The sequence below is a fragment of the Nomascus leucogenys genome, chromosome X, assembly GCF_006542625.1.
Source record: "Nomascus leucogenys isolate Asia chromosome X, Asia_NLE_v1, whole genome shotgun sequence".
NCBI classification, from domain to species: Eukaryota; Metazoa; Chordata; class Mammalia; order Primates; family Hylobatidae; genus Nomascus; species Nomascus leucogenys.
In genome coordinates, this window is record NC_044406.1 from 50,323,233 (window position 1) to 50,348,092 (window position 24,860).

General features: G+C 40.2%; 1 protein-coding gene across 6 annotated transcripts in view; it reads right to left on the reverse strand.

Moving 5' to 3' along the window:
* The window catches only part of USP9X (ubiquitin specific peptidase 9 X-linked), a 149,346-nt gene that overhangs the window by 107,201 nt on the left and 17,285 nt on the right, over positions 1-24,860 (reverse strand). For 5 of the 6 annotated variants that reach the window (XM_030807577.1, XM_030807576.1, XM_030807580.1 and 2 more), the window contains exon 2: positions 4,029-4,282. In XM_030807577.1, the coding sequence (XP_030663437.1) occupies positions 4,029-4,124 (96 nt within the window). In that variant the 5' untranslated portion in view covers positions 4,125-4,282. Of the gene's footprint in view, positions 1-4,028; positions 4,283-24,860 lie in introns of those variants that run through there. The other variant, XM_030807582.1, reaches the window with a different exon arrangement.

Sequence of the window (24,860 nt, forward strand, 5' to 3'; positions counted from 1 at the left end):
AGTTGCATAAGTAAGCACTTGCACCAAGACAGATGAGTTTACCAGCATTAATATGTTTTACTCACAAAGTTTATAAATGAACTCATATGGTCAATTAGTAACTAAATGGTGAACTTCTACTTAAGATGGAGAACACTGTGCAGGTGCCCACAGAGCTGATCTCAAGGCAAAGGAAACTACAGCACAGAAGTGTTACAAGTCCAACAAAAATGTCTGACGTGAAGTATGTAACTTTGGAAGCCTGGTTTATTATTTTTTAACTCCTTGCCCCCGATATATAGGTAGCTTACACATGCTTACAGAAAATAAAAAATGTAAAACACCTGTAATTCCACACCTATAAACACCACCGATATTTATTTCCTTGTAATCTTTAAGAGTAAATAAAAACTGTCCATATATATGTTCAATAAAACTGGAATTATACATAAGTCTGTGTCCTTTTCCATTCAATATATCTAGGTATTCAATTTTTTGATCATTAAGAATCTTAAAAAAATATTAATGGCCATCTGGCCATTATCATTCATTGCATGAATTAAACAAAATTAAGGGGACGTTTAGTATTTGGTAATTTTTACTGCTAACAAACATAAACATAGCTGTAATTAATGTTCTCATATATAAACCTTTGTGTTGAACTTCAACTTTTCCTTAGGATAGGATCCTGGATATATAATTACTAGAACAGTATAAACAATTTCTTTGAAGGCCACTGACAAATACTGCCAAATTTCTTTCCAGAAAATTTGCACCCTCCCAGCAACCACATCCAAGAGTGTTCATCCCATGGTGCCTCTGCCAAGGCTGTTTCATTTATCGAGTTTTACTACATACTAAAGCCTAAAATTCTCTTAAGAGAATTTTTTTTAAAGGCATGCTTAAAAAAAATTAAGTGAAAAAATCTGATTTTAGAAATTCCCTTTATGCCAGCACATAAAAAGCATATCCAAAAAGTGAGCCCTAAATTGAACAGTGATTAACACTTTGGTTGCTGCTTCTTGGTACAACCGTGTCAGATCTTGTAAAATAAAATCCTAACATTAAAAAGTAGAGAAAAACAAAATGTAAGAGTGAGGGATAATGTAATTTGTTTCATTCCTTTGTTATTTTAAATTACCAGTCATCTTTAAAAATGTAAAGTTTTTAGAAGAAAAAGAACACAATGTAGACATAGAATATTAGGTTGTATATCACAAACCCAAGAGCTCTAAAAATCATCAAGTACGCCTTAAGTAAGAGTAAGGTTAAATAAAAGGTTTGATTTTTGTCTAAAGCCATGCAAGTCAGAAACACTGCAAAAGAGGTTAGAATTCCATGGACAATGCAGGTATAAAATGAAAAAGAAAGAGGGAAAGATACTGGAACTCTACTAGCTTCTGGTGTAAAATTAGAAACCTTTGGCATCCAACTCAAACCTCTGACTACGCTTTTAAAAACCTGAATACTGGCTAACGAATTTATGTCACAGGAAGGACTTAACTCTGTCCAAGACCTGTGACCATAAACTTTAATATTTTATGTCTCGAAAATGGGAACTAGAGGGGAAAAGGAATAAAACTGACACATTTATTTGGGGGACAAAAACACCCCGACTTGTTCACTTCTCTAAAATGGCAGAGAAAGAGGAAAAAGGAGAGACAGACAGCTCTTTTCTATACTACTTACGATAGAATATCTAATCTGTAATAGCTGGACAGTAAGAACTTATCCCCAAATAATAGTATAAAAACTTCAAAATAACATTTTTGCCTAAAAACTTACCCAACTCTACATAAACATGTAATAATTGGAAGCAGCATGTTTGTGATCATTTACACACACCTCAACTAACTTACCTCTTACTTACCTCTATAGAAGGTAAGTTGTGATGTGAGCTGCACATCACAAGTTTTAATGTTTTGTCATTCAATTTAATACTTCCCAATATAAAACTGTGTATATTAGAAAAGACAACTGAAATCAATTATCTAAATTTCCATTTCAAGAAATGAGAGAAAGAACAGCAAACCAAATCCAAAGTAAGCAAAAGGAACAGAGAGAGAGAGAGAGAGAGAGAGAGAGAGAGAGAGAGTGTGTGTGTGTGTGTGTGTGTGTGTGTGTGTGTGTGTGTGTGTGTTGGCAGGAGGGAGGTGGGGGGAGGGAGTAAAGCCAAGAGCTGTTTTTAGAAGGTTTAATGACATTGGAAGTGGTATCAGAAATAAGGAGGCATTACCATAGGCTCCAAGACACAAAAAAGATAATAAAAAGGGTCGTTAACAACTTTACCTCAAATTTGAAAATCTAGATGAAATAAACCAATTCCTTGAAAAACACAATTTACCAAAAGACACTAAAAACTTAAAAATTCCTCCACTTAAAAAAAAAAAAAATGGATCGGCTGGGTGCTGTGGCTCATGCCTGTAATCCCAGCATTTTGGGAGGCCAAGGCAGGCGATCACAAGGTAAGGAGTTCGAGACCAGCCTGACCAACATGGTGAAATCCCATCTCTACTAAAAATACAAAAATTAGCTGGGTGTGGTGGGACGCACCTGTAATCCCAGCTACTCAGGAGGCTGAGGCAGGAGAATCACTTGAACCAGGGAGGCAGAGGTTGCAGTGAGCCAAGATCGTGCCACTGCACTCCAGCCTGGGCAAAACAGCAAGACCCCATCTCCAAATTAAAAAATGGATCTTCAATTAAAACTTTTCCATAAATAAAACCCCAGGCCAGATGGGTCCACCAGTAAAATCTTCCAAACAATTAATGAGGAAATAATAAACTTCGCATAAATTCATCCAGAGAACAGAAAGAGATACACCCTATGAGTTTTGAGGCCAGCATAAAACCTTAATACCAAAATCTACGTTTAGCATTACTTCAATTGATCCTTTTAACAGTCCATGAAGTAGTTACACTATTATTAACCTCACTGTACAGATAAACAAACTGAGGCTTAGAGGTTATATAATTAACCCAGAGTCATGACGCAAGTATGGTACAAAGCTGAAATTTGAACGCTAGGCTACATGACTTGGGTCCATGTTCTTTTTATAATCTTATTGTAAATTGACGATTTACAATTATATGTATTTATGGGGTAGAAAGTGGTGTCATGATTTATGATGGGTCCAATGCTAATCATAGGCTACACTGAATGATTTAATGCTTTCCCCCTTAGAATTGACACATGGCTTAATTTTAATGACAGTATAAGCCACCAGAAAAAGATGGACTACATACTCAAGTATTACCATCTACACCACTTGAGCGTTCTTGTTACTATGCAAGACCTATGCTCACTTTTCTTTTTTTTCTTTTTTTTTTGGAGATGGAGCCTCGCTCTGTCACCCAGGCTGGAGTGCAGTGGCGCCATCTCAGCTCACTGCAACCTCTGCCTCCCGGTTCAAGGGATTCTTCTGCCTCAGTCTCCCAAGCAGCTGGGACTACAGGCACGTGCCACTACACCCAGCTACTTTTTCTATTTTTTAGTAGAGACGGGGTTTCACCATATTGGCCAGGCTGGTCTCGAACTCCTTACCTTGTGATCCGCCTGCCTCAGCCTCCCAAAGTGCTGGGATTACAGGCATTAGCCACCGCGCCTGACCTGTTCACTTTTGTTAATCAAAACTTAAAATAACAGTTGCTTCACAAATTATTTAGAACATGTTCCATCATTTAGTACCCCAACAGTAGACCTACCAATATAGGTTTTTTATTTTTGTTTTTGAGACAGAGACTTGCTCTGTCACCCAGGCTGGAGCATGGTGGCACCATCTCAGCTCACTGCAACCTCAGCCTCCCAGGTTCAAGCGATTCTCTTGTCTCAGCCTCCCAAGTAGCTGGGATTACAGGCGCACGCTACCACGCCTGGCTAATTTTTGTATTTTTAGTAGAGACAGGGTTTCACCCTGTTGACCAGGCTGGTCTCAAACTCCTGACCTCAAGTGATCTGCCTGCCTCAACCTCCCAAAGTGCTGGGATTACAGGTGTGAACCACTGAGTCCAGCCCCACTGTAGCTTTAACTAGTATCTTCAACATCCTACCTGATTCTGTTGGAGGGGGGGCTGAGACTGTCCATCAGGAGCCTGGCCCTGGTTGTCATTCCCTCCGACCGGAGAGCCACGAGTCGTGGCTGTCATACTCGACACAGGGCAGATCTTTGCAATTTTGTCTGCTTATGTAGTTGTCTTGAGAAAAGAAATTATAGTCCACTTATAGAAGATGAAGTACCAGCATCTGTCAGTCTTAAAAAGGTCCAATTCAAGAATAAACCATCTTGCAGAGACCATTGCATAACCTACAAATAGAAAGGGGAAAAAGTAATTGATTTTAGATATAAAAAACATGAATTATGGAACTGTTCAAATTTAGTATCACTAGTGAATCTAATCAGGAAAAAGGGGCTATACAAACAAGAGAAAGTAAAAAGCTGAAGTTTCATTAATACATTTAACTTAAAACTGATAATTGGTACACCGGCCATTATACCAAGAAAACAAACAAATATAGCCTCCTGGAAATGACTCCAAAGGCAATATATCAAAGTACTTAACTGTCATTTTAATTAAATTAAGAAATGGCAAAAACTATCTGTTTTCAATTTGCTGATGCATTCATTATACTGTAAGAATAAGGACAAGAGGCATGAGGGTGGGGTCCCTGGCGAGGGCTCAAGCCTGGACCTGCAGCCCTAAATGAGAACAGGCATTCCTGTTTTCACACCCAAGTGTTCCCTTTTGGCCTGCCACGCACCCCTATCCTGTGCCCATATAAACCCCAAGCCCCAGGCTCCAAAAGCAGAAGAGTGGCAGAGAAGCGAAGGAGAGAAGAGAGGAAGTGTCTAAAGGTGAAGAGGAGGTTCAAGCTGGGGGCAGTTGGAGATTGGCTGTGAGATAGCCGAACTCTAGGAGAAGATCATCTTCCCACTCCATCCCCTCTCCAGCTCCCCATCCCACTGACAGCCACCTCCACCACTCAACAAAATCCCCACATTCACCATCCTTCACGTCCCTGTGACCTGATTCTTCCTGGACACAGGAAAAGAACTCGGGATGCCCTGAATGCGGGAACCCAAAAACGCTGTCACACTGACTCTTCTCTGAGCTGTTTAACACTTATGCTGGAACAGCAGGGCTAAAGGAGCATTTGTAACACTGCTGTGGGGCCAGAGCCCAAAAGCGCTCAGCTCACCCTGGCTCCTGTACCTGCTCACCTTCCCATAAGAGGAATAAATGAGCCACACCCGTCACACATCCTATGAGGGAGTCAGGGAACTCTCCTGTTTCAGTAACATGTGTACTAAGACAAAGTACAAAGTGATTTTTTAAAACATTTCAAGGAAGGCTGCACAACTAACATTTATCACTGATACTAGGGCATTATAAATGGTTTTTAAAACTAGCTTCCAAGTACTTTTAACATAAACTTTAACGCTTTGGAGAGAAACATCAGGGGTGCACGCATACAGAGTAAAGACCACGTAAAGATGCAGCAAAAGGGTAGCCACCTGCAAGCCAGAGAAGAAACCAAACCTACCAACACATTGATATTGGACTTCTGGCCTTCAGAATTGTGAGAGAACAAATTTCTGTTAAGCTCCCCGCCCTCTCCACCCCCTACAAACAAAAAACCCTGAAACCCCCCCCCAAAAAAAACACTTGACTAAAGCACACACAAAAACTGATTTTTAAGATAATGTCGGCTGGGCGCGGTGGCTCACACTTGTAATCCCAGCACTTTGGGAGGCTGAGGCAGGTGGATCATGAGGTCAGGAGATCGAGACCATCCTGGCTAACATGGTGAAACCCCGTGTCTACTAAAAATACAAAAAAATTAGCCGGGTGTGGTGGTGGGCACCTGTAGTCCCAGCTACTCGGAGAGGCTGAGGCAGGAGAATGGCGTGAACCTGGGAGGCGGAGCTTGCAGTGAGCCGAGATAGCGCCACTGCACTCCAGCCTGGGCAACAGAGCGAGACTCTGTCTCAAAAAAAAAAAAAGTATGTCCTCCTCTAGGCAAAATTCAGAAGCTTCAGAGAGAAGTCAGATGGATTTTTCTCTGAAAAATTAAAGAGCAGAGTAGAATATCTGTAACTATGTATGTCCAACAAATTACAAAATAAAGACACCTCAGTAGAAAAACAGACAAAGGATATGAAGATAGACTTCTCAGAAAAAGAAACAGAAGTGACTAATAAATACATGAAATAAGACGTAATTTTAAAATAGAGCTTTTCACATGTTAGGCACTGTTTGTAGCACTGTAATCCTTACAAATGTATACAGTAGGAACTAGTATCATCCCTCTTTACAGGTAAGGAAAGGAAGGCACAGAGAGCAAAAATAAATTACCTGTATCAGTAAGTACTAAGTGGCAAAATGGGATTCCAACCCAGGGAGTCCACAGCTCTTAAATGCTACACTAGCCTGCCTCTCAACCTCATTAGTAATTGTGAAAATGCAAATTACAAAACCAAAATTTGTTCCACTGATCAAACTGGCAAAGCAAAACAAAGTTTTAAGACTGATACTATCAAGTACTGGTGAGTCTAAAGACATAGAAGCTCTTTAAATACATAAAGTGGAAAAAAAAAATGAAAAGGTCTGATTTAAGCAGTCCCTCTTCGCTTTTGTTATCCATTTTATACACCCTAAATTACAAAGTGTTACCTGAAGCAGACAATTTTCAAAACCTTGAGAAACTTGGATATCATTTTTCTTAGCCACTTTGGGTCTGCTGACAAATATGTGAATGATTATTTTCTTTTTTGAGACGGAGTCTCGCTCTGTCACCCAGGCTGGAATGCAGTGGCGCGATCTTGGCTCACTGCAACCTCCGCCTCCCGGGTTCAAGCAATTCTCCTGCCTCAGCCTCCCGAGTAGCTGGGACTACAGGCTCGTGCCGCCACACCTGGCTAGTATGTGAATGATTATTTTCTTGGCACTCAAAATATCAGCTAACCAATTCAACTTTGTCAACTTCAAATCTGCTCCAGTTTCTTCTTTTTCTTATCCCTCAGCCTGGGGTCATGATCCCATTGTATACCCTCTCCAAGGGATGATGCTCCAATCATCATCATCCCCAATCAATCTTTTCCCAGCCTGTGCTTGAATCTTCCCTACTGAAAATCACCAGTGTCTGCCCTTCCCTTTTCCCACAAGTCATAAGACTGTCTCCATTTCCCCTTTTTCTTTCTTTTTAAATAAATGTGATGGAGACAAAGTAGGTAAGTTGTAAATTTTGGATTTTTTGTTGTTGTTGTTTTGAGACCCAGGCTGGTCACGAGATCCTGGGCTCAAGAAATTCTCCTCCCTGGCCTCCCAAAGTGCTGGGATTACACATGTGAGCCACCATGCACCGCCCATCTCGCCTTTCACTTTGTCCATTCTCTCTCATCACCTGGCTCCATCCAAAGCTACTAAAACTAAAACTGCTTTAAGCCAGAAGGTCTTAATTGAGATGTAGGGATGGGCTTGAAGATTAATTCCCCTAAAAAAAATTACATACAAAGCTTTTGAGTATGTGCATTAGGGGAAGCATGAGAAGAAGGTCCACAGAACAATGTTCTACTTACTGACAAATCAAATAACTGCTTCTCAATATTCATCCTGTTTGCCCTCTTCTCATCATTAGACACTGACCTCCTCTCCCTTCTTGAAACTCTGAGCTTCCTTGGCTTATATAATCCTGGACTCCAGGTTTCCCGTCCACTTCTCTTCCAAGGAAAGGGGTAGAGTGGCAGTTCGTACGGTTCTGAACACTGACACTGAGGTGAAAACCACTAGAGAGTTGGCTCTACGTCTAGAATTCAGGCAAAACTTGGGAATCTTGAACACAGATTCAATTATTCACAAAAGGGTAGGAAGAGATGGATTCATCAGCACCACCTGGGAGTCTGTTTTTTTTTTTTTCCCGAAAATAAATACAACCTCCACTCCCTACCATCTCCTCCTGAGAGTGAAGAGGTTAGCGACTATATATTCCCAAGTGTGGGGCAAGTAGGGGGCCGGGGAGATCACCTTGTCTACTAAGCCAATACTGTGTCTCTTTTAAAAGTCTTTCCAGGAAGCAATCCAAGGACAAACAAATGTGGTACATATATTCAGTGGATTACTTAGTATTTTTTAAAAAGAAAGGAAATTCTGACAGGTGCTACGATATGGGTGAACCTTGAGGACATCATGCTAAGTGAAGTAAGTCATTCACAAAAGAACAATATTGCATAATTCCACGTACACGGGTACCCAGATTAGTCACGCTTGTAGAGACAGAAAGTAGAATGATGGTTGCCAGGGGCTGGGGGGATGGGGAGTTATTGCTTAAGGGGTACAGCGTTTCAGTTTGGAAAGAAGTTCTGGAAATGGATGATGGTAAGCATCTCACAATGTGAATGTACTTAATGCCACTGAACTGCAAACTTAAAAATGGTTAAAATCAGCCGAGCACGGTGATTCACACCTGTAATCCCAGCACTTTAGGAGGCTGAGGTAGGTGGATCACCTCAGATCAGGAGTTCAAGACCAGCCTGACCAACATGGTGAAACTTGTCTCTGCTAAAAATACAAAAATTAGCTGGGCGTGGTGGCGCACGCCTGTAATCCTAGCTACTCGGAAGGCTGTGGCAGGAGAATCGCTTGAATCCGGAAGGCATAGATTGCAGTGAGCCGAGGTGGTGCCACTGAACTCCAGCCTGGATGACAGAGTGAGACTCCATCTCAAGAAAGAAGAAAAAAGGGCCGGGCGTGGTGGCTCACGCCTGTAATCCCAGCACTTTGGGAAGCCAAGGCGGGCGGATCACGAGGTGAGGAGATCGAGACCATCCTGGCTAACACGGTGAAACCCCATCTCTAATAAACATACAAAAAAAATTAGCCGGGCGTGGTAGCGGGCGCCTGTAGTCCCAGCTACTTGGCAGGCTGAGGCAGGAGAATGGCGTGAACCCAGGAGGCAGAGCTTGCAGTGAGCCGAGATCGCACCACTGCACTCCAGCCTGGGCGACAGAGCAAAACTCTGTCTCAAAAAAAAAAAAGAAGAAGAAAAAAGAAAAAAAAAAAAAAGGTTAAAATGGTAAATTTTATGTATATTTTCCCACAGTAAAATTGTATATATAGAGTACTCCATGTTCCCTTACCTTGCAGTTCTTTAGCATTTGGAGATCATTTGAGCTAAAATACCTCAAAATTATATTCTCATATTTTTATGTACAATATCCTCCCATCTATATAAATTCAGTAACCCTCCATCTACAGACAAATCAGAAATATCTGGCAAAAGTCATGGTATAAATTATTCTAGACAAAAGTATTATGTGGATAACTAAGGGACTATCCCTTTAAACAAAATAACTAAGATAAATGGGAAAAGTGGCAGTGTGAAACTCCTCTCTCAAAACACCTTTCTCTAAGACCACAGAACTAAATCATCATCTGCTTATGACAGGACACTCAATCAGCAAAGCCTCAAGCTGCTTGCTATCCCTATCTCTTATATAGTCTCTCCTTTCCAGCTCTTGGTTTCTGTTTCTTCTACCCGACAAGCTGTCCTCATTTCTATATTTCCGGTATTGCTGAGCAGGTATGTCAGGTCTCAGCATAGCATATTCTGCTGCATCTCTCTACTATCACATAAGAATTTGATCCCTTTCCCTCAGCACACTAAGATGCAAGATAAAGAGCAGGAAATCGGCATGGAGCAATTAAAAACAATTTCTGGATTCAAACATAACTCATTCAAAATCCAACTTCTGTCACTTACAATCTGCCTATCTTAAAAAGAAAGTAACAACCTCTCTCATTCTTTTTCCAGGTATTTAAAATTGAGATGCTATTACCCACACACAAAAAAGCAAGCCATGAGAATTGCTTTAATAAAAGGAGTCTCACAAATAGCAAGCACAGTAATTCTCAAAAAAAATGTAAATTTTCTTTTCCCTTTCTACAATGTACTGTGCAGAGTTCCTAAATATTTGAGGAATGAATCTGAAAATATTGCCTTCAGATATAATTTGGAAAAGTTTGAGTGGGGGAAAAAACTTATCACAGATACAACTAAGTTATCCAAGAATAACACCACTACTTTTCTTAATAAATCCTATTCAATACTCAAGTGATGGAAACAGCTGGGAATCACACAGCTTTGCTCTCAAGTAGTAGTCTCACAACTCTAAGCCTGTTTTTTATGTCACAGAGATTTAGGCATATCTAGCAGGGCTAGAACAAGCTCTCTACCAAGTCAAAGCAGCAGTACCCTACACACAACTGAACAACTTAGTAATTATTCAAATCATTCAATACTTGATACAGTAACAATCACTTTCTATAGGCATGCTCAAATACAATGAATCACAGTGTGAAAATTTACCACATGAAGTTTTACACTTTATTTCATAAAAAAATTATTATACAAACAGAATGCATCTTTAATTTTCTGCAATGGGAAATACAACCAAAATGGTGATTTGATTGCCTCTACGACACACAGCATCTTTTCATATTCAAACTTAGCATCCTAACATCTTCCATAATGGGAAAAGCATCACCTTTACCTAGATAAAGGCTGGACTGTATTAAGTAATCTAGCACTCCATAAACAGCAAACCATTTACTTTAAACTTTGCAGAACTGAATTTCTCCAGCAGCTTTTACAGAGGGCCTTAATACCAGAGAAATCCCTTTTGGGACAAAGAATTATCCTTTCTTACCCAGTCATTATCCCAACTCTGCTAAAATTTGCCCTATGTTCCAGAATCTCTCTCCTTTTATACAGCACATTGAAATCCTCTGATTCTATATATGATCCTAGGATACTTAAGATTTTCTTCTCTCAATTTTTCTTTTTATCCAAAAAAAGATGTTTAAATAAAAACTCAAAGCTTAGTGACTCAAAAATTGTGTACTGAGCACCTGCAATGGGCCATATATTGTTCTAATCATAGGAGAATATATGGAAGGACACAGTGCATCAAATATCTCTGCTTTTGTGGAACAGTACAGACTGGGGATAGAGACAATAAACAAGCAACAACAACTCCAACCCCCTACCAGATTATTTCCTTTACTGGACATCAAAGTGAAATGAGTTTCTTAGAAAACAATTTGATAGGTCATCCTTAAGCTCATACATGGAAATTATCTTGACTTGTGAATTTTGCCTATTCCGGTTTTATGTACCAATAATCAAAGGGAATTACTTCTCTTCCTTTCAAATTTCTATGTTTAATTGACATCTATAACCCTTGTTTTTCCATTCTTAAAATATTTGACTCACTAGAGACAAGAGACCTAACTGTACAACACAAGCTATACTTAGCCTTCACCAGTAGAGGGCGCCAGACCTCAATACTTTTTTTTTTTCCTTTTTCTTTTTTTCTTTTTTCCTTTTTGAGACGGAGTCTTGCTCTGTTGCCCAGGCTAGAGTGCAGTGGCACAACCTCGGCTCACTGCAACCTCTGCCTCCTGGTTTCAAGTAATTCTCCTGCCTCAGCCTCCCAAGTAGCTGGGACTACAGGCATGTGCCACAATGCTGGGCTAATTTTTGTATTTTTAATAGAGATGGGGTTTCACTATGTTGGCCAGCCTGGTCTAAAACTCCTGACCTCATGATTCACCCGCCTCGGCCTCCCAAAGTGTTGGGATTACAGGCATGAGCCACTGCACTCGGCCCATAAATTAACTTTCGATTCTTCAGAAACTTAACTACTAACAGCATACTGATGACAAGAAGCCTTACTGATCATAAAGACGCGACTAACATATTTTGTTACATGTATTATAATACTGTATTCTTATAATAAAGCAAGCTAGAGAAAAAAAAGTTAACAAAATCAGAAGGGGCGGTGACTCACACACCTGTAATCTCAGCACTTTGGGAGGCTGAGGCGGGCGGATCACTTGAAGTCAGGAGTTTGAGACTGGTCTGGCCAACATGGTGAAACCCCATCTCTAATAAAAAATGCAAAAAAATTAGCCAGGTGTGGTGGTGTGCGCCTTTAATCCCAGCTACTGGGGAGGCTGAGGCAGAGAATCTCTTGAACTCAGGAGATGGAGGTTGTAGTGAGCCAAGATCACACCACTGCACTCTAGCCTGGGTGACAGAGTGAGACACTCTCTCAAAAAAAAAAAAAAAAAGAAAAAAACAGGAAAGAAGAAAATCAGAAAATGTATTTATAGTACTGTACTGTTTTTACCAATACAGTAAGACTACATCATCTGTTTACAAGATCCACCATCTGAAATGGTGGACAACCACAGCTGCAGACCTCAGACCTCAATCTATGGTACCTACCAAGCAATTCAACTTTTTCCTATAACGTCATGACTTTTCTCTGCTTCTTGGGAGCCCATTCGCCAGCAGCACTAGTGGCATTTCATGAGTCCCGTAATGTTATTCAAGGTTTATGGTATTGCACTAAACATGATGAAAAACACATGAGAACATGAGAGATCATTTTTCACTACGATAGACCATTTACTGGAGAGATGAACTGCTCATGCAGAGATTAGCGTCACATATTTTCATCGGATACTTACAACAAACTCACCACAGCAGCAAAAGGAGATGGCTATGAAATTACAGTAGAGAATGTACTACAGTTAATTTTATGCAGTTATGACTTAATCCATCTTTACATTTGTTCACATTTCTCTCAACTGCACATGGCACCACACGTGGTCTATAAAAACGTCTGTGTGCATTAAGTTTTGATAAATTTTAAATTTATAATAGATTTATGTATATTTTATGGTAGTAAATAGACTAGTATCTACATGTATTTTACGCGTTCATGACACACCTCTTTAATTTTTTCAGTATTTCCAAGCTATGCAGTTCATCTTCATGTTTTTTTCAAATTGTCACAAATCTCCAAAATATTTTCCAATATATTTATTGAAAAAAATCTGCAGTGTAAGTGGACCACAGTTTGAACCCATGTTGTTCAAGGGTCAACTATATACTGATTTAAAATTATAATGTGAGGCCGGGCGCAGTGGCTCATGCTTGTAATCCCAGCACTTTGGGAGGCCGAGGCAGGCGGATCACGAGGTCAGGAGATCGAGACCACGGTGAAACCCCGTCTCTACTAAAAATACAAAAAAAAAATTAGCCGGGCGTTGTGGCGGGCGCCTGTAGTCCCAGCTACTCAGAGAGGCTGAGGCAGGAGAATGGCGTGAACCCGGGAGGCGGAGCTTGCAGTGAGCCGAGATCACGCCACTGCACTTCAGCCTGCGTGACAGAGCGAGACTCCGTCTCAAAAAAAAAAAAAAATTATAATGTGAATGTATAAATCAATTGTTTCATGTTTATTAAAATCCAGTAAGCAGCATCTTTTCAGCTAAGCTTTCTTTCAAAATGCCCACCACTTTAGAGTACGAAAATACTTATTTTTGGCCAGGCGTGGTGGCTCATGCCTGTAATCCCAGCACTTTGGGAGGCCGAGGCGGGCAGATTACAAGTTGGGAGATGGAGACCATCCTGGCTAACACGGTGAAACCCCGTCTCTACTAAAAATACAAAAAATTAGTCGGGCATGGTGGCAGGTGCCTGTAGCCCCAGCTACTCGGGAGGCTGAGGCAGGAGAATGGTGTGAACCCGGGAGGCGGAGCTTGCAGTGAGCCAAGAGCGCACCACTGCACTCCAGCCTGGGCGACAGAACAAGACTCCGTCTCAAATAAAAACAACAACAAAAAAACTTAATTTTAAGCCAAGTTTAGATCTTTTTGAATTTTTAAATTGAACATGCTGTTGCTATGACAGATTCAATTATGTTTTTAAAGACAAAATTTTAGTGCATTCTTGTCTAGAAGAAAAAGTATCCTACACAGCAGTTTTTCTACCACAGCATGAGAAAGGACACTAAAATAAGGTTATCACAGGCTTGACACACTTCTATGGACACAGAGAAATTGCCAAAAAAACAAAAACTGTATAAAGCAGAACACAAAATAAAAACAGCAAATATTAATAGTTTATATGCTCGACTTCAAGGGTTCTTTTGGTGCCTCAATCGAAAATACATGAAATGTGAGTGAAAATAATTATTAAGGGGATAATCTTGACTCTAATATTTTTAGGTAATCTCATTTGCAAACATTACTGTTTATTTAAACTAATTATTTAACTGCTTATAATTACTTGTGGCATACACCTCACAATCAATTATATTTAGACACTATGGTCCATAACCACCCTGTGGGCAAGGCGAAACAGGTCTCAGTATTTATGCTAAAGATTTTTTTTCTTTTGTGGACTTGTTGGTTCCATTCCATTCAAAGGTTCTCTGTGGCTCCTTTCCAGTTCTATCTTAGTTTGCATGTTATTCTTGAAAAGTTTTAAGTATTTACTTGTGTATCAAGCACAACAGTAGGTGCTTCATTTGTATAATCTCATTTAATCATAATACCTATCTCATACAGCCATCAGTCCAATTTAACAGACACAAATAGAAGCTGAGAGATTAAGTACACTGAGCTTATACAAGATCACAATAATTTCTGTTACGACTCTAAAACCCTTCGCTCTTCCAACTATACCATGAAGGTTCTCTATAGAATCTTGTTCTCTATAAATTCAAACGGGGAGAAGAGGAAACAACAGGGAAAAGGGATTGAGCTTTCTTTTGAAAGCAGTGACTGTCAGGCCTGCATCCATTCCTACAATTGTTTTGTTCTTTTGGTATTAAAAATCATCACTATGAGTTTTACTGAAATGCAAATATGTCATGGCACTGCTTAAAAATCTTCAAAACTGGCTGGGCGCGGTGGTTTTGAATTACTTGTAGCATTAGCTGTTGGCTGTATGAGGAATCTCAAACAAATAGTAGATTCTTTGACTGAAATGTATTACATTGGCACAGCAATAACTAGTAAGTATTTTTAATATAATGTGATAATTGATTGTTTCAATGTTTCAAAGTTGTTTTCCTTTCAGAAAATGTTTCCACCTTACATATTTCTTTCAGTAACTAGTTTAACATTTTTAGTGAACGCATGTACAATTAAGACCATTATAGGCCGGGCTCGGTGGCTCAGGCCTGTAATCCCAGCACTTTGGGAGGCCAAGGCAGGCAGATCACCTGAGGTTGGGAGTTCGAGACCAGCCTGACCAACATGGAGAAACCCAATCTCTACTAAAAATACAAAATTAGCCGGGCATGCTGGTGCATGCCTGTAGTCCCAGCTACTAGGGAGGCTGAGGCAGGAGAACTGCTTGAACCCGGGAGGTGGAGGTTGCAGTGAGCCAAGATCACGCCACCGCACTCCAGCCTGGGCAACAAGAGCAAAACTCCGTCTCAAAAAAAAATAATAATAATCTTCAAAGACCAGGATGAAGATCAAAATATTTATCTAATGGTCTACAAGGCCCTCAAACACCCAATTCCGGCCTCATCTTGCAGCTAACCCCAGCCAAAGCTTGTTCAAACTCCAGTTCAATTTGCCTTCTTGTTGTTCCTTCACAAGGTGCTCCTTCATGCCACCTCTGAGAGCCTCTGAACAAAGCAGTCTGCTTAGTTTTACCCATACTAATTCATCAGCTCCCAACTCTCCTGACTCAGGATTCATCAAGTACTCATATCCTAGGCTCTAGGAGCCAGCTACCCTATTTTCTCACAGCACCTGTGTGAGTTTATCTTCTTACTAAAACATAAAAGCTCCTTAAGGGCAGAAGCTATGCAAGCTTTGCTCATCACTGAATCCCAACGATTCATTGGCAAACAACAGGTGTTTGTCTTAGCCCCTTCTGTAACAAAAGCTCAGAGTGAGTGGCTCCAGTAACACTTAACAGTTCTGGAGGCTGGGGAGTCTAAGATCAAGGTGCCAAGCATATTTAGTGTCTGGTGAAGGCCTGCGTTCTGGTTGACAGATAGCAATCTTCTTGCTGTATCTTCACAAGGCAGAAAGAGTGAGGGAACTCCCTGGAGTCTCTTTTATTAATACAAGGGCACTAATCCCATTTGTGAAGGTTCCACTCTCATGACCCAATCACCTCCCAAAGGCCCCACCTCCTAATACCATCATATGGGGGTTAGGTTTCAACATACGAATTTACGGGGTGGTGGGGTGGAGACAAACGTTCAGTCTATAGCAGTGCTCAAAACTAAAATTGGGGGTGTGGGGAAATACAGTAAAAACAAAGTCAAATCTCTCCCTTCCCATCTCCTTCATTCTTCTTTTATGATGTGTCCAATGTTATCTTTTCCACTCCCACTCAAACCACTCTAGCCTAGACTCCTATTTTAACAGCATCTTGGCTAGCGTCCACACTACCATACCAATTGTTCAGTATATTAATGCTAAATTAATCTCAACACTTTCAATCTCTAAAACCTTTAATGGCTTCTCTTCTCCATCTGGTACATATTCAAGGTCATTCATAATCAGCCTTAACTTATTTCTCCAACTTTGTCTCTGATTTCCCAACTTCAATATTAGTGCAGCCAGGTTGACATACCTCAAATTTTAAATAACATTTTCCTCATTAGTAGTGACAATAGCTAACATTTAAGTATTTATTTTGTCTCAGGCACTATTCTAAGCAAGTTAATCCTTAGAACAACCCTATTATCAGCCCAATTTCATGAGTAAAACTGGGACAGAGGACTACAGGCTGTCAAAGTGGTAGGAGCCAGGATTCAAACTCAGACAGTACAAGTGCCAGTGTCCTACAGTTTTAACTATCACACCATACATCAATAATGCCAGAAAAGGGAGGGGAAAACTACCATTAATCCCACCATAACCCCACTCCCAAGATAAACTGTTTAGTTTTTGATGCAGAAACATGTTTTACAAAATTGGATTTTTCACTTAATTCACGATTTCTGCATGTTAAGTATCTTTGTCACTGTTATAGTACATATCAACGAACTAAGACACAATTAGCTGTATTCCTCAGATATATGGAATAAAAAATCATGTTATAAAAATTAGCTGGGTGTGGTGGTGCACACCTATAGCCCCAGCTACTCCGGAGGCTGAGAAAGGAGGATCACTTGAGCCCAGGAGTCTTTGGGGCCAGCCTGGGCAACAAAATGAGGCCCCTTCTCTGGGGTGTGTTTGAGAATGCTTCTCAAACAGGCAGGAGTGGCTGAGAAGTCTGGGGATCTCTCCCTCTGACACAGAGAGTGTGTTAAATGGGGAGGTTCATGTTAAGGAGTCTGAAATACAATAAGTTATTTTTAATAGTTGAGCCCACAGCTATACACCTAAACATCCCTAAGTTATTTTAAAATGTGGCCTTTGCTCAAAGGTAAAAGCTTTTCTTTTCCTAGTTCCACCGGCACTGCCATTATCATTTGCACAGACTTTATCATTCTTATCACACATTATGATAAATTATACACAAAGCCAGTCAAGATAACTATATTAAGCACAGGTTTCCTGCCCTCCCCATCTCCAGTGTGATGCTACTTCCAGACAGCTTTAAATCCAATCAATAATTCAGGTTAATGCAAATAAAGATGTCCAATTAATCTTTGTTAAATTCAAATATGTTACTTGAGCTAAATGCTCGTATTTTATTTCCAACACTATTCACACACACACACACACACACACACACACACACACCCTTACAGACTACTGATTTTTGTCACTAAATTACTGTGTACATCCATGGCTACTTCCTATGAATAACTTCCTACAAGTCACTGCAACAGAACTGCATCCTGCATTCAAAATTCTTTGTGGCGGCAGAAATTTATTCTTTTAGAAATGCTCAGTAATTGGCCAAACACCCTTATTCAAACCTCCATATCGAGCGTCTGTCAAGTTGTACGTACACAATTAGGGTAATGAAGCTTTTACATACATATAAACTTCAGCATCTTTTCCAAAGCATTCTCAAACACAAATTTTTAAGTGGCTGTAGGCAATTTGAGTAATTTTACATTAAAAATAACTTTTGGAATGGTGCCATCAAAGGCTCCATAAATGCTCTCCCCAGTGAAACAATCATTAACTGGTGAAAATTATTTTTTTAAAAAACAAAAAACACTAAAAGCCTCTGGAAATTGTCCTAAGGACATATAGCAAATGAAAAAATAATTTATTTAAGAAAATCTACCATATCTCAGTAAGGACAGTCTGTGGCATTTGAGCCAGCTCAGCAGGACAGTAGCTCCACTCCAGGTGAGAACTGCCAAGAACACACCTCCCCCGACCCAGCTCCCAGTTGATAGTATCTCCCCAGGAGGGAAAGGCAGGCAGCATTTCTCATCACCCCCAACTTTGAGTTGCAGAGGCTCTATTGCACGCAAGAGTGGCTAAGAAGTCTGGGGCTCTTTTTTCCAGCTAGGCCCCACTTGTGAGGCAGACACTCTTAACCCCAGGTGCAGCAAGTCAAGAAAAGCGTGTTGCTAATGGCCCCCACCCCACCTCACTCAGAGTCAAGATTCCACGGCAGGCAAAGCCAATCACCCTGCTCAAGAAGCAGAGGTGTCACTCTGAGAAGTGAGCCACAGTCCAACCCAGTTCTAAAGTAGTGGTGTAAAGATTTTGCCCAGGGGGAAAGGCAGGCCGTAAGAACAGAGTTCTGAAGTTGTCTTAAAGTGTGAACTATTTGAAACAATATGTTAATATGCTGCCTGAGGGTGTGCTGGAAAACAACAGAAAACAGGAGAGATCATGGTAATAAGCAGCTATCAAAAGACCTGTGGTGGACAGCAACAAGCTAAACTACTCAGCTAGCAGCTTACCAGAGAGAACCAGGGAAATAAGAGCTAAGAAGAACCTTCCTGGGGTCAGAACAAACCTCAGACACAGCCTCAAAGATTACTTACCCCTGGAAAGCATGAGAATTTAACCGGATCAGACTGTGGGGCAATTTATGTCCCAAGGCGTCATTTAAAACAACAGACCAATCAGTAGGCAATTAGTAGAGGCTAATATGTGCATGTGATACCAACACAGAGAGAGGTTTAACAGAGAGATCACAGAAACTCACAAAGCCTTGCTAAAATCACCGTCATCCCAGGCATGACTAAGGCTACACCCTCTGAAGAGCAACACCACAGGCTGAAGGGTAGGCACTAAAATAGTTCAGCCAGTCACTACATAAATAAGGAAGCAAAAAACAAAGCTGCTAGAGGTGTAGGGTATCCAAAGTTGCTATATTATATAAAAGGTCCAGTTTTAAACAAAAAAATTTAAGACATGCACAGAAGAACGTGTGCCCCACATACAGGAAAAAAAGTAGGCAAAAGAAACTGACTTTGAGAAGGTCCAGACTTAGCAGAGACCTCAAAAACAGCTATTATGCTTATGTTCAATGAACTAAGGGAACCCATGCTTAAAGAAGTAAAATATGACAATTTCTAAACAAACAGAGACTAACAGAATTTAACAACAAAAAGAACCAAATGGAAATTCTGGTGTTGAAAAGTACAATAACTGAAATGAAAAATTCAGCCCATGAGCTGTCAGAACAAAGAATCAGCAAAGATATCGACTGTTAGATTAAGCAATCTGAGTAACAGAGAAAAAAAATGAACAGAGCCTCAGTGAAATGTGCAACAAAATAAGCAAACCAACATATGCATAATGAGAGCCCCAGAAACGGGAGAAAAGGGAACAGAAAAGACCTTTGAAGAAATCATAATCAAAAACTGCCTCCAAATTTAACAAAAACCATTAATCTACACACGCAAGAAGCTCCACAAATTCCAAGTAGGATAAATGCAAGATCCAGACTGAGAAACATCATCAACTGTCAAAAGCCAAATACAAAGACAATCTTGAATGCAGCAAAAAGTGCATCCATCACCACATACAAAGGATCATCAGTAAGACCAACAGCTAATTTCTCATCAGAAAACATGAAGGCCAGAAGGCAGTGGAATGGCATTCTTCAAGCACTGAAAGAAATAAAACTATCGGGCCAAGCGCAGTGGCTCACGCCTGTAATCCTAGCACTTTGGGAGGCCAAGGCAGGTGGATCACCTGAGGTCAGAAGTTCGAGACCAGCCTGGTCAACATGGTGAAACCCCATCTCTACTAAAAACACAAAAAATTGGCCAGGTGCAGTGACTCGCACCTGTAATCCCAGCACTTTGGGAGGCCAGGGCGGGTGGATCATGAGGTCAGGAGTTCAAGACCAGCCTGGCCAACATGGTGAAACCCATCTCTACTAAACATACAAGAATTAACCAGGCATGATGGCGGGCGCCTGTAATCTCAGCTACTCGGGAGGCTGAGGCAGGAGAATCGCTTGAACCCAGGAGGCAGAGGTTGCAGTGAGCCGAGATCACACCACTGCACTCCAGCCTGGGCGACAGAACAAGACTCTGTCTAAAAAAAAAAAAAAAAAAAAAAAAAAAAAAGAAAGAACAAATTTATTTCAAAAATGAATTCAGGGCCGGGCACAGTGGCTCATGCCTGTAATCCCAACACTTTGGGAGGCGAGGCAGGTGGATCACCTGAGGTCAGGAATTTTGAGACCAGCCTAGCCACATGGCAAAACCCCGTCTCTACTAAAAACACAAAAAAGTAGCTGGGCGTGGTGGCAGGCACCTGTAATCTCAGCTACTTGGAGGTTGAGGCAAGAGAACTGCTTGAACCCAGGAGGTGGAGGTTGCAGTGAGCCAAGATCATGCCATTGCACTCCAGCCTGAGTGACAGAGCAAGACTGTCTAAAAAAAAAAAAAAAAAAATTAATTCACAAATCAACTTCCAGTATGACAACCGGAGGAACATGAAAAGACACATCCTCAGTGAAATAACACTGGTAGATACAATTATGCAATTGTAAGAAAACAGTATGACTGCATATTTCTCCTTTCTCTTAACTGACTTAAAATGCATTGTGTAAAACAACATGTGTATAATTCATTGTTGAGCCTACTACATATAGAAATGTTTCCCAGTAACAACATGAATTAACATGAAATGCATCAAAGACCTAAATGTAAGATTAAAAAAACTATAGAACTCTTAGAATAAAACATGGGGGTAAATCTTAATGACCTAGGATTTGGCAATGGATTCTAACAGATACAACACCAAAAGCAGCAGCAACAAAAGAAATAGTTAAATGGGACTTTATCAAAATTTTAAAATTTCTGTGCTCTGAAGAACACTATAAACAGTGAAAAGACAACCCACAGCCCACAAATTACAAGAAAAACATTTACAAATAATGTATCCAGTAAGGGACTTGCATCTAGAATATACAAAGAATTCATACAACTCAATAATAAAAAAAAGACAACTCAATTGAAAAATGGGCAAAGGATCTGAATGTGTAAGACATACAAATGGTCAATAAGCATATGAAAAAATACTCAACTTATTAGCCATCAGGGAAATGCAAACCAAAACCACAATGAGATATCACTAGGATGGCTATAATCAAAACAGCAGAAAACACAAGTGATAGCAAGGATAAGGGGAGAAACTGGAACCCTAGCGCATTGCTGGAAGAAATGTAAAATGGTGCAGCCACTGTGGAAAATGTATGGTGATTCCTCAAAAAGTTAAACACAGAATTTACATATGATACATACAGCAATTCCACTTCTGGGTATACACTCAAAAGAACTGAAAGGGACTTGAACAAATACTTGTACACCCATGTTCATAGCGGCATTAGTCACAATAGCCGAAATGTGGAAGCATATGTATCCGTTTGACAGATGAATGTGTCAATAAAATATACATACAAACAATGGAAAATAATCCAGCTTTAGAAAGGAAGGAAATTTTGACATGCTACAACATGGATGAACCTTGAGGGCACTATGTTAACTGAAATAAAGCAGTCACAAAAGGACAAATATTTTATGATTCCACTTATGAGGTACCTAGAGTCGTCAAATTCACAAAGTAGCACAGTGGTTGCCACTTTTCCCCCAACACATTAATGTTTTATACCCACAAGTAACAGAAGCTGAATGCAGCATGGGGTTGGGGGTTATAGGTCTGAACCAGATGCTCATCACCACCACCCCCTAGCCCCACATTATTCTTCTTGTCTTAGTCTGGCCACATGCTTTGTCTCAGAAGTATGCATGCAGTTCCACCTGGTATTTATGAATCTTAGCTTTGTCTCCCTAACTCAGTCACCCCAACCCTCCCCCTTATACCTGCCCCTTCCATCAAGCTACCCTTTTTCAAGTCCTATATTTATTGCAGTTTGTCAGAAATTTAGGATCTTTAAAACTGTGCTATTTTACTGGAATTTTTATTGTTTTGTTAGTGCTCTAATTACAAAGTAACATAGCTTTGAAGTGATCAGTTTACCCTTAAGCCCATTTTTCCCTATATACACGGTTAGTTTTTGGTACCTGATTTTTGCAGACTATGAGGTTTTCAGGAATGCATATACTGCAACATAGCAGACAGGCCAACAACAGATGATGTTCTAACTCCAGGTATCTTTTTTTTTCTCTCAAGATGGCTAATACCTCCAGAGACTGTTGAAAAGCTTTAATAGGAGAATGTATGTGAAGTACCAGACACACGGAGGGACCCAGTAAACAGCAGATGTTTTAACAAGTGCTGGTTATTCCTCTCGAAATGCTGATTATTATCCCCTCTTGACAATTCTTATTTTTGAATCTTCAGAGGGTCCCTATAAATATAATCTCTAGACCAGCCCAGAGGAAAATTATTCTCCCAACTATAAATTATCAGCATTTTCTGTTCCTGGTATACATACAATTGCTTAGGTTGATTTTTAAATAAATGAACAGCCTCAACAGTTTTACTGATATAGCTGTTATTCCATTGCATTACAACAGAATCCTACCACATTTTAAAATTACTTTGTCCTATTTTTTAAAAAGTAAATTTCAAGTTAAAGGTATAGGCCGCACGAAGTGGCTCACACCTGTAATCCCAACACTTTGGGAGGCCGAGGTGGGCAGATCACTTGAGCCCAGGAATTGCCCAGCACACCAGCCTGGGCAATATGGCAAAATCCTTCTCTACAAAAAATACAAAAATTAGCTCAGCGTGGTAGCATGCACCTGTAGTCCCAACTACTGGGGGTGCTGAGACAGGAGGATGGCTTAAGCCTGGGAGTTCAAGGCTATAGTGAGCCATGATCACGCCACTGCACTTCAGCTGGGTGACAGAGTGAGAACCTGTCTCAAAAAAGGGGGAGTGGGGGTGGTATCTTACCCTCTAGAAGACAATTCATAGCATAATATTCCTATCAGATTTTGTGCTGGCTCTAAAGAAAATTTGACAGTAGGGAAAATTAAACTAGTAATAAGATAAAATTATGTGGTGCTATACAACTTACTAATTATCTGTTGAGTGAAAGAATGAACAAATGAACGACCCTTTTAGGTAGAAATATATTTCCCATTTCATAAATAGAGAAATAACCTAGTAAATACAAAACTGCAGTCCCAGTTCCAGTCACCTAATGCCAAATGCTAGGTTTCCAGCAATAATATTAAGCTGGCTCAAGCTTGCAAATTCTGGTTCTATCGTAACAGAATTTTCAAAAACTAATTTAATCACTTTCTATTTTAATGTTGCTTAAATAAATGCAGAAATAAAAGTAGGATTAAATTCCTTATGCTTACTGCTCTTATAACTAAAACCAAAATAAATTTATAAATGGAATACAAATAAAACTATTAACATAACGTGACAGATGGCAGTGTATTACTGAATGCTAAGGCATGGGTTCAAGTTTTGCATGGCTATACCACCATCATATGTTCCTACTTCTACTTGAATGATTACTCTATACACATAGTGTCCTGTGACATCATTTGCCCTTGGCACCAACACATTATTAAGCTAACATAAGTACTGAAATGATGTTAACAGTTCTTGATTATGAGGCAGTCATCCGGATAATCCAAAAATGCACGTACTAATGTTGAAAAATATCATCAAAATGAAAAGACTTATTTTAAAAAGAAAACACCTTCTTTAACTCCTTTTAATCGTTACAAAGGCTGTGAAGTTCCAATAAATCCCAGTCCCTAAATCAGCCAATAGGTGAGCAATGTTGACTTAATATTAGACATAAGTCACATCAAATGTTACAGAATGCGGGTATGCCTAACTATCAATCTACTCTGTTTAAACAACAGGTTAAGATAAACTCAAAGTTAGGCCGGGCATGGTGGCTCAAGCCTGTAATCCCAGCACTTTGGGAGGCCAAGGCAGGCGGATCACCTGAGGTCAGCAGTTCAAGACTAGCCTGGCCAACATGGCAAAACCCTGTCTCTACTAAAAAATACAACAATTAGCCGGGCATGGTGTCGGTCGCCTATAATCCCAGCTACTAGGGAGGCTGGAGCAGGGAGATTGTTTGAACCTAGGAGGTGGAGGTTGCAGTGAGCCAAGATTGCGCCACTGCACTCCAGCCTGGGTGAGAGGGCAAGACTCCGTCTCAAAAAAAAAAAAAAGATAAACTCAAAGTTATCTGTTAACAGTTTTTTACCAATTTTTGTCAAAATTATCTAACTTTTCTAAGTTACTAACCCAATCATGAAATGCTGACCCAATACACTGAAAACACAGATCTCATTTCATTTATGACATTTTAGACAAGGCAGTATTAATAATTAACTTTTTTTTTTTTTTTTTTTGAGACAGAGTCTCGTTCTGTCGCCCAGACTTGAATCCAGCGGCGTGATCTCAACTCACTGCAACCTCCACCTCCTGGGCTCAAGCAATTCTCGTGCCTCACCCTCTCAAGTTGCTGGGATTACAGATGTGTGCCACCACACCCAGCTAACTAATTTTTTGTATTTTTAGTAGAGACGGGTTTTCCCTATGTTGGCCAGGCTGGTCTTGAACTCCTGACCTCAAGTGATCCGCCCACCTCTGCCTCCCAAAGTGCTGGGATTACAGGCATGAGCCACTGCGCCCAGCCTAATAACATTTTTTATGTGCCTCCACTGGGTGTTCTTTCTGCCT